This window comes from Trifolium pratense, linkage group LG1, assembly GCF_020283565.1.
Source record: "Trifolium pratense cultivar HEN17-A07 linkage group LG1, ARS_RC_1.1, whole genome shotgun sequence".
Taxonomy (NCBI): Eukaryota; Viridiplantae; Streptophyta; class Magnoliopsida; order Fabales; family Fabaceae; genus Trifolium; species Trifolium pratense.
The window spans coordinates 3421298-3440596 of record NC_060059.1 but is presented as its reverse complement, the minus strand read 5'-3'; the positions used below and the strand labels follow the sequence as shown (position 1 = coordinate 3440596).

The window sequence follows — 19299 nt, the reverse complement described above, 5'->3', positions numbered from 1 at the left end:
CAACTCTGTATTCTCTTCATGTGTGCCTATTTTCAAACCACAACTGTTCATAATTTGCAGAGGTGAAATCCAAATCAAAGACGGCAAAGTTGCAAAAATGAATTAAATTTTGTATTTCTCATTTTATCTTTTTAAGAATATTCTAAATTAAATAAGTTAAAAACAAAAGAAGATATTCATACACCTAATTGCTTACGTTGGGACCCGGATTTACTACAGTCTAAAAAGCACGCAGTTTAACGCAGTTTTAATCTCGTCTATTAAATTCAGATCGGGCGGCTTAAACTAAAAACTGGGATTTTCTAATCAAATCGATCTTAGCCATTAAAATCAAATCGGATGGTTTAAAATCAAAACAGCGTGTTACTGTGTGCTAATTTGACAGCACCAAATCTGATTCCCTTACGTTGTTATGTTATATGACATCAACATGAGACTAACTAAGTTCTTTAAAAGGCTACAAAGACAGCCATAACTCTCAAGAAAACATCAAATTAAACATGGTGAGTATTGAATCTCATTCAACTATCATCCCCTCTAAACAAACCCCTAATCCAAAACTCTACTCAATATGTGAACAAATCAAGCTTCGTACTCATGCTCCTCTCCTTTATGTCTACAAACCACATAATCACAACAACAATTCAACCTTCCTTGAAATACTTCAAAACTCTCTTAGCCAAGCTTTGGTTATTTACTATCCACTAGCTGGAAGGTTGAGTTGGATCAAAGATGGAAGATGGGAAATTCATTGCAATGCCAAAGGAGCACTTTTTTTAGAAGCCAAATGTGAAGAATTAACCGGTTTGAATCAATTGGGTGATTTTGTACCAACTAATTTGGTGTCACAACTCATACCAAACATTGATTACAATCTTCCTCTTGAAGATATTCCCTTATTGGCTGTGCAACTAACGAGGTTTCGATGTGGCGGTTTTACATTAGGCGTTGCTTTATGTCGAGCCGCCACTGATGGAACTGCAACCATGCATTTTATGAATGCATGGGCTAAGCTTGCGCGTGGGGAGACTTTGGACCCAAATGAATTTCCGTGTCATGATCGTACCTTGTTAAATTCGCGTAAACTAACACAATTTTCGTCCTTGCGTTGGCAGCACCGTGAATTTGACGCGCCTCCTATTTGGGTGGGTAGTGATTTAAATGGCAATAGAGAAGTGAGTGTTGCGATTGTGAAACTCACAAGAGAACATGTTTCGAAGCTCAAGAAAAAAGCTAGTTCTCGCATGAGTTTTCAATCCACCTCCAAAGATGTCGATAGGACAAAACCTTATTCAACTTTTGAGGTTATTGCAGGACATCTTTGGAAGAGTGTTACCAAAGCACGCTACATAGGAAATAATGATCAACAAACGAGGTTGTCCACGCTGGTTAATTGTAGAAATCGTTTACAACCGCCGCTTCCTAATGGTTATGTTGGTAATGCAGCATTTCCAACTGTGACACCAACTCGTTCCTTCAATGATCTTATTTGCAAACCTTTGGGTGATGCAGTTGAGGATGTTAAGAAAGCAGTTGAAAGGGTGACAGGGGAATATGCAACGTCCGCACTTAATTACATAGATAACGAGAAGAACATGGATTTGTTGAGGTATAATTTTCACTATCCGGCAAAGAGTGTGTGTAAGGGACAATATAAGGGGAACCCAAATCTTTTTGTTGTAAGTTGGATGAATTTTTCGTATAAGGATGCAAATTTTGGACTGGGAGGAGAACCTATTTATTTTGGACCAGGATTTATGGATTCAGAAGGAAAAGCATTAATTATGAATAATAATAATGGTGATGGTATTGTGGTGGCTATTTCTTTAGAGCCATCTTGTATGGATAGTTTTAAGAATTTTTTTTATGATGACATTAGAGAGATGTTTTGTAATTCTAAATTGTAGGCATGGTCGATTTTTCTTGCATGCACATGCAATGTTCGGTATTTGTATACTAGAGTTTATTTTTCAAATCATGGATAAAGTCATAAAAAGATTTGGTTGAACCAAATTTTGTTAGTCCAATGCAGTGATTCGGTTGGCAAACAAAGTTGTGTAATTGTTTTGAATTTCGTGTTTATATATTATTAGTATATAATTAATTTTTAAATTAAATTTTGATTTGAAAACTGTGTCAGGAAATGAAGATTTGATTAGAAAATTAGGAACTACGGTTATTCAAATCAGTTGTGAAGCTGTGTTATTTTTGTGAACGGTGTATTTTTTGTGTATAATTATTAATTTAGTAAATGTTGACCATTCGAGTAGGATAAGATGAACATGAGATGAAGTTCATGAATTTCTTTATTTTTAATTAATTAGAAAATATTTTAAAAATTTTAAAAAAGAAAATATTTTAAAATTAAAATTATTAATAAAAGTATATTTTAGCATTTTTTTTATTTAAAAAATTATAAAAAGGACTAACATGCGCATATTTTGATAGATAAATGACATAAATGTTACCAAAAATATTGTGGCAAGTGTGAGTGGTCAAGTCTCACATTGCTTAGAAAAGTGGAGGTTGAACACTTTATAAGTGAGAGGACCCATATATCTAACACCTTAAGGTTTTGGGTTAAAAGTGTGGTGTCCAACTCACTTCACATCTTTCTTATGCCTCTGACAGCCTAATGGTTGCTCCACATATACTTCCTCATCTAGTTCAACATGTAGAAAGACACTTTTCACATCAAGTTGAAACACATACCAGTTTTTAGCTGCTATAGCTAGTATAGTCCTTATAGTATCTCATCTGGCCACAGAAGCAATTACTTCATTGTAATCAATACCATGTTGCTGAGAGTAGCCTTTAGCTACCAATCTTGCTTTGTGTTTTTCAATTTTTCCTTGCTCATTATATTTTGTCCTGTATATCCATTTGACTCTAATTTTCTTTTCTCCAAGAGGTAAACTTGTCAGTTCCCAAGTGTCATTGCTTTCAATTTCTGCAATTTCAGTGTCCATAGCTTGTTTCCATACCTCATGCTTATAGCTGCTTCACTGTATGTTATAGGATCTTCACTTAGACTAAAGAAAGCTTGACTGTCTTTCACCAGTTTCATAGCCTCCAGTTTCATAGTCATTGAGATAGCCAGATTTCTTAGATACTCTCTTCCCTAATCCATTTTTATCAATGACATTTTCTTCTTCTGAATCAGGTACAACTAGATCCATATCTTCAGTATGAGCATTACTAGCATGTTCTTCTACTTCATTTGCATTTTCACTGTGATTGTTTATATTGGATTTTTTAGCATCTTTAATAATTTAATGAGCATCATAAAGTTTATATGCCTTTGATTCTTCACTTATGCCTAAGTGAATGCATGTTGTGCTCTTGTCGTCTAGCTTTTTTCTCAAATTGTCTGGTACATGTACATAAGCAATACAACCAAAATTTTTGAAATGAGTTATTGATGGATTGATTCCACTTCAGGCTTCTTCTGATGTTACATCTTTTACTGCAAAAATAGGGCATCTGTTTAGTATAAGCACAGACCAATTTACTGCTTTAGGCCAAAATGTCTTTGGAACATTTTTCTCATTGATCATGCATCTAACCATATTCATCATGGTTCTATTTTTCCTTTCAGATACTCCATTTTGATGAAGAGTGTAAGCAGCTGTGAGTTGTCTTTTTATTCCATGAAGGTCACAAAATTCATTGAAAGCAGTTGAAGTATATTCACCTCCTGTATTTGTTCTCGGACATTGAATCATCTGCTTTGATTCATTCTCAACCATTGCCTTAAATTTCTTGAACATAGCTAGTGCCTCTGATTTTTCATTCATGAAGTAGATCCATGTTTTTCTGCTCAAGTCATCAGTGAAGGTGATGAAATATCTCTTCTTTCCATTTGTTCAGGGTTGATTGGTCCACATATATATGAGTGAACTAGTTCCAATTTAATACTAGCTCTCCATGAGCTTTTCTTTGGTACAGTTTGCTTCTGTTGTTTGCCTTTCATACAGTTTGAGCATCTTTCATTAGGTTCCTTCAATTTTGGTAAGCTAGTGACCATTTCCTTTTGAGGTAACACATTCATTCCTTTGAAACTTAGGTGGCCATATCTCTGGTGCCATAGAGTAGCATCATTTTCTTTTGAAATTTTCATGCAGCGAGGGACTATAACTGGTGCTTTAATCACAAACATCCTATTCAAGGTCATATGTGTGGCCATAATCAAGTCTTTCTCTTCATGAAAGACTTTGCAGGTGTTATTTTTGAAGATGACAATTAGATTTTTCTGTTGTAATTGGCTCATACTTAATAGATTGTTCTTTAAACCAGGTAAATAATACATTTGTAAGAACTTGAGTAAAACCTTCAATGTGTAATTTCAAGTTACCTTTTCCTTCAACTACCATCTTTGAGTCATCATCCAATTTTACTGAATCTTTGAAGGTGTCATCATATTCAAATAGCCAATTCTTATTTCCAACCACATGATTGCTGCAACCTGAATCCAAAAACCATAATTCATTTTTTGTATCAGACTCTTGAGGATCTTTGGATTTTGTTTCTTGAGCCATAGACAAAATTTCTTCTTCATCAAATTGAGCATAATTTGCATTGTCTTCTTCCCAGCTAGGACAATTAGCTTGAAAGTGACCTAGCTTGTGACACTTAAAGCATTCAACAGAGTCTTTATTGAATTTTGTACCTCTTCCACCACGTCCCATGCTTCTACCACGACCTCTTCCATATGAATTCTCTCCTCTACCACCATATCCTCTTCCACCATTAGAGACTTTGAGAATTTGTTCTTGTTCATCCTTTTGATCTTCATTCTTTGTTCTTGAACAAGTAAGCTGCTCTGCAATTGATCAACTGTCATTGTTGTCGTATCATTTGACTCCTCAATAGAGCAAACCACATAATTGAATCTTGATGTTAAAGAATGCAAGATCTTTTCAACTATTGTGCTCTGAGTAATATTTTCACCATGACTAGTCATCTTGTTCACAATTGCCAGTGTTCTTGAGAAGTAATCTTCAATGGATTCACCAATCTTCATGTTCAATATTTCAAATTCTTTTCTCAGTTCCTGTAATTGTGCTCTCTTAACTTTGGTTGAACCCTGATACTTTTGATGCATAGAGTCTCATATCTCCTTGGCTGAGCCTCGCGTAAGAATGGTTTCAAGAATTGATCTATCAATTGCTTGAAACAAGTAATTTTTGACCTTCAAATCTTTCAATTTGCTTTCATTCGCAGCTTGAATTTGATCTTGTGTTGCTCCTGCAGAAGCCATAATTACTCCATCTTCTATGAGACTCCAATACTCCTTGGATCTCAACAAGTTTTCCATAAGCATGGATCAGTTTTAAAAAAATGATTTTCTTTTGAAAAAATTTAGAGACTCTTTTTTAGAGATTTTAGAAAAAAAAACCCTAAAGCTAATTTCTGTTTGTTTATTATCATAAATTTATTTATTTTTTAAATGTGAAGCTCATACATTTAGATTCCTTAGTTTTTTTTAAAACATAAATTAATTTTAGAAAAGCTATTAGGATTAACTTTTCATTTTGGGGTTAAAAATGATTTTCTACAAAAATCTTTAACAAACACTATTAAAATGATAAAAATAGCTATTAGGATTAACTTGTCTAGATATCCGCCCTGATACTCCCACATAACACCGCATGCAATCCCACCTAACAAGCCATCAACACTTCCATGTAGGGCTAGATATGTTTAATCTCAGGATCCGTATAAGTTGGACCAATACATCTATTGGTCCATTTTGGACTCATCAATTTTTAACCATAGATTTAGTAGGATTTACAGATTTTATACTCTCTCCTCTTCCATTTCTCTCTCATATTTATGCTCTCTCATCTTCATCATCAACAACACAAATCCTATGAATATCAACTATCTATAACATTGCCGATTCAGAAAAAAAGAAAAGAAAAAATTGTTTCACTGGAAATCAAACAAGCTTTTAAACTCAAAGAATTTCTCTCATCAATTAACATTCAATACTAGAATTCTGTCAACAACAAAAAACTCATTACTAGAAGGATTTTATTTTCAAAAAAAATAACTTAACCATTAGTATTTCACATTAAGGAAGAATCTCTTAACACAGCAACTTATTAACAAATTACTAAAAAAATATTTTTTTTGTGATTCCTTAATCCTTATGTTGGTTTAAGTTGAATGATGTTTGAATTTCTATGGTCATACTGCAAGTGAATTATTGATGTTATTGGAAAGAGATGAGATGAGAGAGAATAGATACGAGAGAGAGAAAAATATTTTGATATAGATAACGCATCATAAGATCCATGAGTCTACTTAATCTAACGTTTCTCATCATTTGTCCAACATGCACCAATACATGAATTGGCTCATGCTAAACGGATCCTTAATCTCAAGCCATCAACACAAATGGACTCAAACCGTTACAAAAAAGGAAAAAACAAAACTACAAGCGAAGAGAAAAGTGATCTACAATATTTTTCACTTTTGGCAACGCCTCATAAGTGTAGCTAAAAGCATGAAAACTGTCATACATTGAGTATACGGGCGTTGCCTATAGACAACAATTTTTTTACTTTTGGCCCAGGGTAAAACAGCTCTAATCTTAATACATTATTACTTAGAATGTAATTTGTACTTCCACCAAGTCCAAAATGATATGACAAAAGCCACAATCAAAAGCCCTGACACTGTACAAGTACAACATGGTTTTCGATTGCTTATCGTCACTTGTGATTCATTCATTTGAAATCTCACGACTTCAATATTCCTCTCTATTATATTCATCTCCAATTGATTGATTTTAGCTTCCGCAACCCTATCCATCTGAATTTTCATGACTTCCATTTCTCTTTCATAATGATTAATAATCGCAGTTTCTTGTAGCTGAACCATTCTAGCTTGCAACACAATGAATTCATCTTCCCACATGAAGTAGTTACAATGTGGCATGTTTTTCTACAACATCATCGGCAAAAAATTAATAATACATACATTGTTTAATAATCAAATTAAAATATTACCGTAAAAAAAATCAACTTAAAATATTAAATGAAAATGAGTTCAAAATATGAAATAAAACTAGGGTTTTTAAAATATAGTTGCTGATTTACCTCATTAAGATATGGACACCCAAAGAAACGTCTATTAGGGTTGTTAGTTGTCCCTGATATGTATATAACACACCTTTTGTCACAATTGCATGTAGGAGCAGCATATATTTCATGGGTTGAAGCACTCCCACTTGAAGTCATTTTTCTTAGTAAGTTTTTTGTGAAGAAATATCACATATAAATAGAGAGACTAACTTTAGCCTGCTTTTTTTTATTGTGAATGTTGGATGATAATTGAGTGATATAATAAGAAGTTAAACAATATTAATAGTAGAATAGTAATAGATGATCGGTCCAATACAAAGCTCACTAGAATTAATATTTACAATTCAACTTTTCTATAATAAAAACAAGGGTATCGATAAACAAAGTAACAAACCATGTATGTTCAACTTCCTTTACATAGCGTAAAGGATCAAACGGCCTTTCAAAACTCAAGAAACCTTTTTTTTTTACTAAAGATTCGAGAAACTTAAGAATTCTGTTGAATACTTTTCTTTTTTTTTTGGTTACAAGAATTCTGTTAAATACTTTATCCCTTAGTAATCTGTTTTTCTCTCTGTTTTTTAGAGATGTGGACAAGAAAAGCAGTTGAAAGGGTGACAGGGGAATATGTAACGTCCGCACTTAGTTACATAGATAGCGAAAAGAACATGGATTTGTTGAGGTATAATTTTCACTATCCTGCAAAGAATGTGTGTAAGGGACAATATAAGGGGAATCCAAATCTTTTTGTTGTAAGTTGGATGAATTTTTCGTAAAAGGATGCAAATTTTGGATTGGGAGAACCTATTTATTTTGGACCAGGATTTATGGATTCAGAAGGAAATGGATTTTAGTAATTTAAAATTTGACCAAGAATAAGTAAAATAAGGTTAAAATTTAAATTTAGATTCCTTTTAATGATTAATGATTCAATTATAAATAAACGCATTGCCTCTACCACTTTATAAAAAAATTGTAGGTTAAAAATACTATTGATAATATTTATTGTTAGAGGAGAGTATTGAAAAAAACAATTATAGCATAACAAGGAGGCCTTGTCCAGTGTGTCTTCTTTTCTGGTTCTCCAAAGCCTCCTTGTGAGATTTATTTATCATCATCACCTTCTAGCTTTAACTTTGATTCCATATAGCATGTGTTTTATTTGGAAAAATAATTCTCACATTTCATCTCTCAAAATAATCCTCACATTTACTTATATTTATTTGCTTACTTTTTGAAATAATTTCGAAAAACTTAACTACGTTGTACATACTAGTATCTTGTTTCTTTTAAGGAATCATATGATTCCATGAAGGGAAGAAAATTGAACCTTCATATATTATGAATTGATTTCATGAATTTCAATATAGACACAAATGCTGCCAAGTGCTTGTATTCAAATAGACTTCACTTTGGCTCAAGTTGTTATTAGAGTCTTTAACAGAAAGAATCATTTAATAGTGTAGAACGTGAAGATAATGAATACTCTTCATCTCACTCTACATGTAAGATCCTTAAACATAAGACAGAAGCTAGCATGGGAAAGGCTCCTAAGTCTCCCAGAATGGGAAAGGCCTTTTTAACCATCAAAGTTATTAATAAAAATAAATATTGGATATGATTAATTGCTGGCAACCTGATGGTTTAGGTGTTCTTCAATTTATATTTTATTTAAAGTAATGACATGTTTGAGTAATTAAAATTTATCTATGACGAATATAACCAGTATATTTTCTATTATTCTACTTACATCCCAATTATTTTAAAATAAAACATTAAACATATTTGAGTTGTTGTTCTCTTCTGTTCATACTTCCCATCTCAATTTAAGTTGTTCTAGGTAGAGCTGTCAAAAATGTGTCGGGCTAATGGACCGGCCCATTAGCCGATGGATTTGGGCGGATCGGATCTAAAAACATAGCCCAAATGAATATTGTTTTTTTAGCCCCCCGTGTTCCTCTTAAACCCCCCAAAAATCCCAAAATAACCTTGAATTTGGGGGGTTCAGGATGATATGAATTCTAGAATCCGAAATACATTAGGACAAGCAAATTACAGGTTTGGATTGTGCAGTCCGAAATGGACAAGCAAATTACGGGTTTGGATCCTGCGAACCGAAATGGACAAACAAATTAACAGGTTTGGATTATTGTACAGTCCGAAATCATGTTTTATGCAGAAAATTACAAAATGAACAATTTACAAAATTTTAAAAAAACTACCCAGTTTGGCATGTAGGATCCGAAATAGTTTCGGATTGTGTGATCCAAAGGCGACTGCAATCATAAAACCATGAAAATTGAAAAAATTAACGGTTTAAAGCGCATATTACCTCTTGTATGACCTCGATTGAGTATTGCGACCCTCTTTGAGTGAATAAACGTTGCTTTCAAGCCTCTGATACTTTTCACACCTTATACTTTTCACACTTAAAAAAATAATTGGCGGTGTTAACCAAAATATTTGCGGGTTCAACTACATTAGGTTGTGCAATGTCGTCGATGTTCGGTTTCATTTCAAACGGAGGTTTGGCCAACACAAACCCTACCTATCACAATAAATTTAAAAATTTTAAAAAGCTGTCCAGTTTGGCATGTGGGATCCGAAATGGTTTTGGATTGTATGAGCCAAATGCGGCTGCGATCATAAAACCATGAAAATTTAAAAAATTAACGGTTTAAAGCGCTTATTACCTCTTGTATGACTCTGATTGAGTATTGCGCCCTTCTTTGAGTGAATAAACGTTGCTTTCAAGCCTCTGATACGCCAAAAAAATCGCCCTACCTCCAAAGCTCCCGATTGAGTGTCCAAGTGGTTATGAAAGTGCAACTTCTGTCATATAGGCTATATACTCTATCCGGATCCTACGAACCGAATATCAGCGTTTCCGGTTGGTAGAATCCGTAATGATGCAAAATTTTAAAAAGCAAAGTATTTCGGATTGTACAGTCCAAAATCATGTTTTCCTGGGCAAACCATCAACGATGTACAAGCTAGGCATAGCCAGTGGCTGGCTTGTTTAAATTGGTTTCGGATTGTATAGTCCATATCAAACAAGTTTCGGATTCTATACTCCCAACACATTAAAAATAAGGACGTTCGGATTGTACAGTCCAAACCCAGGTTTTTCTGGGCAAAACATCACGTACAAGGCAGGCATAACCAGCCAATTGCTTGTTTAAACTGATTTCGGATTGTATGGTCCATAACAAACAAATTTCGGATTCTAGAGTCCAAACACATTTAAAGGGTCGAAATGGTCACTTTGGGGGGCCTTGGAGGAAACAATGGAGGTGAAAAAAGCAATTTTCCCAAATGAAACTGGACCCTTTTGGCCCAAGTCCATGTAGCCCAAATAATTTCAATAACATATTAGATAATTTTCAATATTTTTTTTTAGATGATCTATATGACATATGATATAAACTTTTAATCTAATAATAAATTTTGTAAAATTGATATTAAGTAAAACATTAATTACTATTATATATTAATCACAACATATACTAACTAATATTTTTAGGCTTCCGCTTCTTCCATCAATATTAAAAATATTAACCAAGCAAGCATGCACCTAAAAATTTTGTTAAATCTTTGGTTTTTAAATGCTGCCAGCTTTACTTTGTTGGTTGCACCAGTCGATGTGGGACTCATACACAAAACATATGCACATAAATATATATCCTTTTGTTTATTGTGTTTCACTTTCACCACAGATATCCTGTTCTCACAATTCATTCTACTCACAAATATGTTTAATATTTCTCTTCTTCCTTTCATATATTTTGAATCATTTAAAATATCATTATTCAAAGCAGATCAAAAAGATCATTTTAGTATAGATTTCATGGGTCATATATAGAACTTTTAAACCAGCCACCGCGAGTCTTCACCTCTCTTTCTGTGGAAGCAATTATCTTCAATGCCATGTGTAGTGAAAAATATCAAGCCAATGAGATCACTAATCACTATTTGTAAGCTTATGTAAATTAATAATGCCCATTTGAATTTAGCTTATGAAAATAGCTTATGTAAATTAATAAACTTTTATGTTAATTCATAAGTTTTCACTAAAAAATTTGTATTTTTATAAGCTGTTTTTTCATAAACTACCTTGAAAATCTTATAAAATACATAAAAATTTATTTATTTACATAAGCTAATCTAAACAGACTCTAAATTGGTTAATAAAAAGTTTCATGCATTAATCATAAATTCATTGCAATTTTGGTAAATTTTAATTTGAAACATAAAATTTGGCAAGGCATACATTACTTCTTAAAAAATCAAATATCTTAATCAAACAAACCACTAAAAATAAATTTTTCATAAATATACATAAGATAAAATTAAAATTTAACTAATAGTGCATAGCTCTCATTTAAGAAAACTTTTTTAAAAAATTATCGTATGCCACTTTGAATGACAACCACATGGTATTCTTTAGTAAAAGGCAAAAGAATAGTTCGCTACATGACTCCATGATTTTAAACAAGTGAAGTCCTTTCATTTTATAACGTTATAACCTTCTTATCTTACTCTAATTGTTGCACCAGACGATGTGGGAAATGGGAATGTAACAAAGAACATGTACACAAAATATGTCTATAGACAATTAGCTTTCAATAGGTATGCAGTGATGTTACTTCTTCAACACCCTTAATTGTAATTGTTCCATGCTGAGGAGGCTTTTTTACTCGGACTTTTGTTACATATTTCAATCTAGGTTTGGTCTAATGGTGAAGGGTTTGGATAATACATTATAGGTCCTGAGTTCGATCTCCAACTCATTGTAAACAAAAACAAAAAATCAACAAAAATTAACTAATTAACTAATGTTTGAAGGCAAAGTCTATGGTGCACAAGTCTCTCAAGTTGTGCACCGTGCACAACTCACTGAAAACAATATAACGAATACGAATTTTACAAAATCCACTGTTGGATTGAAAGTTTATATCGTATTGATCATCGATAAATTTTTTAAAAAAATGAAAATCATTTGATATGTTATTGAAATCCATCAAAATTAACTGTTATAAATTTTTATTTAATACCGTTAATTTTGATGGGTCTCAATAACATATCAAATTATTTTCAAAAAAAATTATGGATAATATAAACGATATAAACTTTCCATTCAACGGTGAATTTTATAAAATTCGCATTTATTATAAAAATATCAAAAACTTGTGCACCATGAACCACTTAATCAAGTGGTGCATGTTAGACAAAGCCATGTTTGAAAGCTCTAATTTAAATATAATCTTTGGAAAATTTTGAACTAATATTGCAGAGCTCTCATTTAAGAGAGCTCTTTTCAAAAATTATCGTATGCCACATTAAGTGACAAGTACACGGTATTCTTTAGTAAAAGGCGAAAGAATAGTTCGCTATGTACTTATCACATGGCTGCGTGATTTAAACTTTGAGAAATCATTTGCTTTTATAATCACAATAGCTTACTTTTAGTCATTGCAGCAGCCGATGTGGGACTCAGACAAATAACATAGACACAATAGCATTTGCCTCAACAAATAGCATTTCCTCACAACTAGGGGTGCTCGCGGTTCGGTTTGGATCGGTTTTGAGGCAAAAACTCATCCGATCCAAAAATAAATTCATTTGCGGTTTGGTTCGGTTTTGGATGACAAATAAAAAAAATTCAATCCAATCCGATCCAATATTACGCGGTTTAATTTGGATCGGTTTTTGGATATCCAAATTATAAATTATAATTTTTTTAATAAATATAAATATTATAAAAAACGCTACAAAATAATAGTTTGATATTTTTGACAAAATAAATATTAAATTTGATGTAAAATATAACATATAATATATTGAAAATTAATATTTTGGAATGACAATTACCAATTATATTCGAAACATACAAAAAGTAAAAAAAAATAGATTAAATTAAACTAACATATAGTATTAACAAAATTTAAAATAGATTAAATTAAACTAACCTATAGTATTAACAAAATTTAAAATGAAAAAAGGTTAATGCAATATATATATTTATACTAATAAAAAGATAAATAAATATTAAAATATATGTATGCGGTTTGGTTTGGATCGGTTTTAAGAAATCAATCCGAAATCCGATCCGATCCAGCGGTTTTCACAAAAGAACATCCAAACACATCCAAAAAATTTCGGTTTTTTGCAATTTTCGGTTTTTTTGGATCGATTTTCGGTTTTTATTTGGATTTGTTTGGATTTGAGCACCCTAACTCTCCTCTTTCACAAATATGGTTAATCTTTTTCTTCTGCTTTTCATATGCTACGAATCATTTTAATTCATTATCCAAAAGCAGAACAAAAATAATATTTTATAATGAAAAATAATCCTTCTGTAGTGGCAATTAGGATCAACATTCAACACCATGTGTAATCTTTTTTGATTTTTGATTTTTTTTTTTCAATTCATCTTTTATCTTTATTAGTTTTTTTTCGGTATATTGATTATACTCCAAAATATTTGTACTGACTCTTTTTTTTTTTTTTGATAAGCAAATAATTAAATTATAAGGTGTACTCAACCCGTACAATATAAATATTTATCATTTAAGAATAAAAAAAATGTATATATGGAACCATATTTAGGGTACCCGACATCAAGTTAGACCCAAAATGAAGTAATGAACTGTGCAAAAATTAAGGTTTTTGGTCTGAAATATTTTATTAAATTTCTTTTAAAAAAGATATTTTTTTGGTCTGATAAATTTATCTTTAAACCCTCTTGAAATATTTTATCACATACGAGTATAGTATCATTCAATTTTCACGATTAATAAAAAACAAAATTTATTTGAACACACAAAATTTATTTGAACTATATCATATAACTATATATATTATTTGAACCCACAAAATTTATTGGTACAAAAAAACACACAAAATTTAAAAAACTAAGGCCCAACCATCGAGGCCTATGAACTTATTTAACTATATAGTATTATTTTCTTATTATAATAATAATTCCTTTCACATTATTACCAAAAAACAAAATACTTTCACACTTCACACACAGATACCTCTATATAAGCCACATAGCCACAATATGTCATCATGGAGTGGAGGCTTTAGCAACGGTTTGTTGTTGATTTGGAACAACTTGAGTGCTTTTGTTATAAAGACACAACTTTTGGTACTCAGGACAAAAGCTAGGAATGAACAAACAAAACTTAAACAAAATGATACAAGGTAAAATCTTCTCCGGTGGCGGGATCGGAAAACCTCCAAGCCATTGAGGTTTGTAATGATGATCATCTATGAGTTGCTGAGGAACGGCAAGCGCACCACTTTGCGGGCCATTTATTATAAAGTTGCTCCTATGTTCAAGAATCAGAAGGAATGTGATTCAACCATAGATGATATTGCTTGCTTCCTATTATGCCGTCGCGAAAATCTCAACATCGTTGCAGCCGACAAAGGGGAGGTGGTCGGAAATCTATCCTATACTGTGGAAGGTGATAGAATTGAATGCTTGAAGAGATCTCAGGTGATTCCTGATTCAAAGGGGTTGGCAGGTATTCAGAGTAAAGCTAGATTTATTTTGGTTATTGAAAAACACTCTACGTTTTTTGAACTATGTGAGCATCAGTTTTTCGATAAAATGCCATGTATACTCATTACAGCAAGGGGGTACCCCGATGTGACCACAAGGAGGTTCCTGAATATCTTGAGTGTGGAACTCAAGATTCCGGTATTCGGTCTATTTGACTCAGACCCATTCGGATTTCATATATTTTCTGTTTACAAATGTGGTTCGGAAAACATGTCCTACGACTCTGCAAATTTGACCACGCCGGATATGAAGTGGCTGGGAATTCTACCATCCGATATCGGGAAATACAATATTCCTAGGTTCTGTGGCATAAATATGACAGAGTATGATATTTTAAGTTGCCATAGGATGTTGAGAGAGAAGAATATTGTCAGTGACCATGATTCTTTGAAGACAGAGTTGAATTTAATGATTTCTTCACAAAAGAAGTTTGAAATTCAATCTCTCGATAAAATTGCATTTGACTATCTCAGCAACACCTATTTACCCACGAAACTAATGAATTATGATTGGTTGTAGGTAAGCTGCTTCCTTCCTCTCATCTTTTTAGAGCCTTTCATTTTGTTAGTTGTTTCATGTTCTAGATGTTCCTTTATATTATTTGTGCAATTTAGTGAGAAAGGTCTGAATCCATACTAATTCAGTCAATATGATAGTTGTCCTGGCTTTTATAGCAAGATTTTTATTTTTAAGAAAACAATTGATTGCTCATGAATAATGGTTTCCAAGGTTTTAGGGCCTCTACAGTCCAAAAGTGAGTTTATTTAAGATGTTTGAAGCTTTCAAACATATGTTGTCCTTAAGAGCTCAGAATATTGGTCTTTATGTTGTTCTTGAGAAAATATCTATAGAATGATGGCTTTGGTGCATGTTCCAAAATATAATTCATAATGACAAGAAAGTGTTGCTGTTTTTGCATGTTTCATCTTTGCATTCCTCTTTGAAGATCATAATAGTCATGGCTTGTTTTGATGATCATGATGTTTAGGAATTCGAATATTTGTTCAAGTCAATGAAGTGTGATTTCTTTACTTACAGCTAATAACATCTTCTTTAATCTGTTTTGATTTGCAGGTGCAGCCACAGCATCTGGTTTCTACCCATCTCAATTATTCAACTTAAATGATTGTGCACAAGGCATGGAACAATATGGTTTGATAATTTGAAAAATTTATGCTCTGATTTAGAAGACAAGGGTGTTAGAATTTTGTGGCAGTGCTCACGTAGGTTTTAGTATACATGTATCAGAATTAGCTGTCTTACTGACTAAAGGGATAGATAAGTGTGGGTGGTTTTTGCATACAATTGGCTATGTAGCTTGTAATGGTTAGATGCACCTGCTTTGGAAACTTCATTTTGATTATATATTGTAGGAATGAAATCATTTTGTCACCATTATTGTTCTTCCTACTTTCTTGTCTCCTGAAAATGATTTATGTATCAAATTTCTCATGTCATTTTTATCCATGATGGTCATTGACTATTGACTCGGCAAAATTGACTGACAAGTTAGTTGAAGGTTTATAAATTAGGTTATAGATGACTATCTAATTAGAAAAGAATCATAATATTTCCTTAAAAACTTTTAAAGAAAATATAAGAACGTACAACAGCATGTTTGCTTTTACTTCTATGGGCGGAAAGATGTTGAATACCATAAATGATGGTGGAGGACCCCCATAGTTTATTTTAAGTGGGCAAAATTTTCAAAGGATTGGTAGTTTAGTTCCTCGGATAGGTCAGACCCATAAATTTGCCCAACTCTATATTTATACGACACAATGAAAATGCAAATAGGATGAAGCAACTCAAATATGGATCAACTTCATTACATTTTTCTTTTTAGTGTTTATTTTTCCTTCCTTTTTCTAATACATGTCTTCCAATATTTGTAATTTTTCATTTTTTTTATTGTATAGCTCTAATGGGAAAGGGGCAAGGCTTGATTGTTCATTGATTGAAGACCTAAAACGGATGATAGACAAGCATAATGTATTGGCCAATGTCTTCAGACGTGCCAAAGATTATTTAAAGTCAAATGATACAGCACAATTATCAACCCATAACTTTTCTATGAAATGATACGGCGCATATTTGAGGCTGAAACTCTATTAGTGTACATGTTACTCTATAAAGTGCAAAATCTCTTCAACTAATTTTATGATTTTTATTCTATCATGTTGACTCTTTATGTACATGTTACATTTATCCTCCCACCTTAAATTTGTCTATGTGTTTATATATTTTTCAACATGATGTGTTACATCTGACTGACATGTCATGTACTTTCTTAAGCACAAAAGTTCATAGGAAAAGTGGAAAACTAACTACATACTACATTGGTAATGGTGATTAGTTACATAACATAAATCATTCACTAAGCTTTATTTAGGTACATAACATACTAGTTAGAAAAATAATTCAGGCTAGTCTCATTTTGAGAGGTACTATTGTGCAATATGTCACTAACATTAAATGGTAATCTGACAATGCTCATGACCAGTGTCACCTTACTATGGTCAGTAAAAAAGTGAAAAAAAATTAAGGCACTTATGCAGTTGTTTGCTCGCTTACTCCAAAGCCATTTCATGGTATGGTCGGAGTCAATTTATAGTGATATCATTGATATGTGCAAGGTAAACAATTTAAAGATTCTGTTTAAATATTTAAAATGACCTCTACTATGTCATGGTTATTTCTTGCTACATACATCAATGTGTTTGATTTTTATGTTTTTTAAAAAATTATCAGTTTTAATTTAATTTGAAATGAACATAACTAAAATTATGCATGAAAAAAATATAAATCAAAACAAAGATCTTCCTCGCAAAAACATCATATTCTGGCTACTATCAAGCCCTTGATACAAATATAATATATTTTGAATATTGATAATGTATAATTATTATTTTAGGCCTCAAAATTGTGAGACGAAATTTTTCTGAGGTTACTCCATACTCCACCCTGCACCTACTTTGGGTCGGGTCAATATATACACCAATACGAAAGATAATGCGGCATCTATTATATATTTGTAAAATTGTTGTAGTGCAAGTGAAAAAACCCGTGCTCCAGATAAAATAGAAAAAATGGAGGCCTTATAGAAGTTTTGTCAGAAGCAAGATGAGATTGTTCTTCTTCGCTCGCTCCGTACTTGACTTACGAGCTCATGTAGTACTCACCCCTATCTCTAGAGATTTTTACATAGATATGATCACAAAAATAAGAAAAAAAAAAGAATATGAAGATGAAAACTCGGTTATGTAATATTTGGTTGATTCTTTGATTTCTACTTATGCAAAAAATATTTGGTTGATTCTTATACAAAACATTTAATGTGTTTGATTCTTTGATTTCTACACAAGAAAATTTATATATATATATATATATATATATATATATATATATATATATATATATATATATATATATACTATACTTATACTTATTAGTTTTTTATTGAAATTATTCACGGTTAAATGATGATATATATTTATAAGTGAGGATAATTTTCACTTTACATGTCAATTTTATAGGGTTGAGTTATATCAAACTTTCAATTTTAAGATATTATCAAAGTCTCCTCCACAATCTACTTGACCTTTTGCACACGATTTATATATGCGCCCAAAATCTAATAGCCTTTTGCACACGATTTATATACGCGCCCAAAATCTAATAGTATTGAGCGCGAGAGAGTACATTAATATATCGATTTAAAAAAAATCAAAGAAATTCACTATTCACATACACAGTAACTTAGAGAACAAATTTCCATTTTGACTTTGAGTGAGGGAAAGAAAAAAGGATTAATATTTAATAATGAGTTAGGATCAATTGACACCAAGGTGTCAAAATTTATTTGACACCAAATCTCAATCATTCATTATATTTAATCTAATGGTTTAAATTAATGACCAAGATAGTTAATATAGGCGGAATACATTTCATAATCCATATAGAAATTCATAAATTCAAAATCATGATCATTTATTTCCTTGTTTTCTTCCCAATTTATATTTGTGTTCATCGGTGTTCATACCTATGGTGTATTTGACTATCATCAACATGACTTTTATTTTGCTACGTACTAGAAGATCATGAGTCCATATCTAATTCCTCTCGAATCATCACCATGGCAAAGCTTATGGTTATAGGTTTTTTAAAGTTTTTTATTTTGTTAAAGCAGAACTTAACCTTTTTTTCCTGACTAAAACAAAACTTAGACTTATACTTAAGACCAAAACAAAGAAAAAAAGTATTCGGTCACTCATTATGGATGATTATATACCTTAATTTCTTTCATGCCCATAGTAAACTGTTGTTGCAAATTTGTGTCTCTTCTCTCATCTTACTCTTTCTCACATCATTATAGTAAGATAAGATTTAAGTAATCATTCATATTAAATATATTTTTGGTCCCTCTAAATATGTATAATTTTATTTTTAGTCCCTCTAAAATTTTTCTTCGAATTTTAATCCTTCTAAATTTTCAAATTTTTATCTTTAATCCCTGTTTTTTTTTTCTTTTTCAAAAGTTTGAATATCGCGTCCTAAATGACTTGTTTTGAAAACATATCATTATTAAGACCATAAAATACAATTAGTTTAATAATTTAACTATTTAGTCTTTAA

The 19299-nt window shown here is 31.8% G+C and overlaps 3 protein-coding genes and 2 non-coding genes across 5 annotated transcripts; 2 read left to right on the top strand and 3 right to left on the bottom strand.

The window, feature by feature from the left end:
- The first annotated feature begins 486 nt into the window (after nt 1–486).
- LOC123902751 (spermidine hydroxycinnamoyl transferase-like) lies at nt 487–2062 on the top strand. The gene has a single exon (XM_045952537.1). It carries the CDS (start codon nt 501–503, stop codon nt 1905–1907), a length of 1407 nt encoding a protein of 468 aa, XP_045808493.1. The 5' UTR covers nt 487–500; the 3' UTR covers nt 1908–2062.
- A 4323-nt stretch (nt 2063–6385) lies between these two features.
- Nucleotides 6386–7302, bottom strand: LOC123902753. Its single transcript, XM_045952541.1, has 2 exons — nt 7107–7302; nt 6386–6951 (listed from the first exon to the last, which is right to left on the bottom strand). Exons 1-2 carry the CDS (start codon nt 7245–7247, stop codon nt 6610–6612), a joined length of 483 nt encoding a protein of 160 aa, XP_045808497.1. The 5' UTR covers nt 7248–7302; the 3' UTR covers nt 6386–6609.
- A 4161-nt stretch (nt 7303–11463) lies between these two features.
- LOC123903339 lies at nt 11464–11578 on the bottom strand. Its single transcript, XR_006807921.1, has one exon. It is a non-coding gene; the product is annotated as a U5 spliceosomal RNA (small nuclear RNA).
- An 806-nt stretch (nt 11579–12384) lies between these two features.
- Nucleotides 12385–12502, bottom strand: LOC123903330. Its single transcript, XR_006807912.1, has one exon. It is a non-coding gene; the product is annotated as a U5 spliceosomal RNA (small nuclear RNA).
- Nucleotides 12503–14358: 1856 nt separating this feature from the next.
- On the top strand, nt 14359–16046 carry LOC123911501 (DNA topoisomerase 6 subunit A3-like). The gene has a single exon (XM_045962933.1). It carries the CDS (start codon nt 14359–14361, stop codon nt 15181–15183), a length of 825 nt encoding a protein of 274 aa, XP_045818889.1. The 3' UTR covers nt 15184–16046.
- Nucleotides 16047–19299: the final 3253 nt, after the last annotated feature.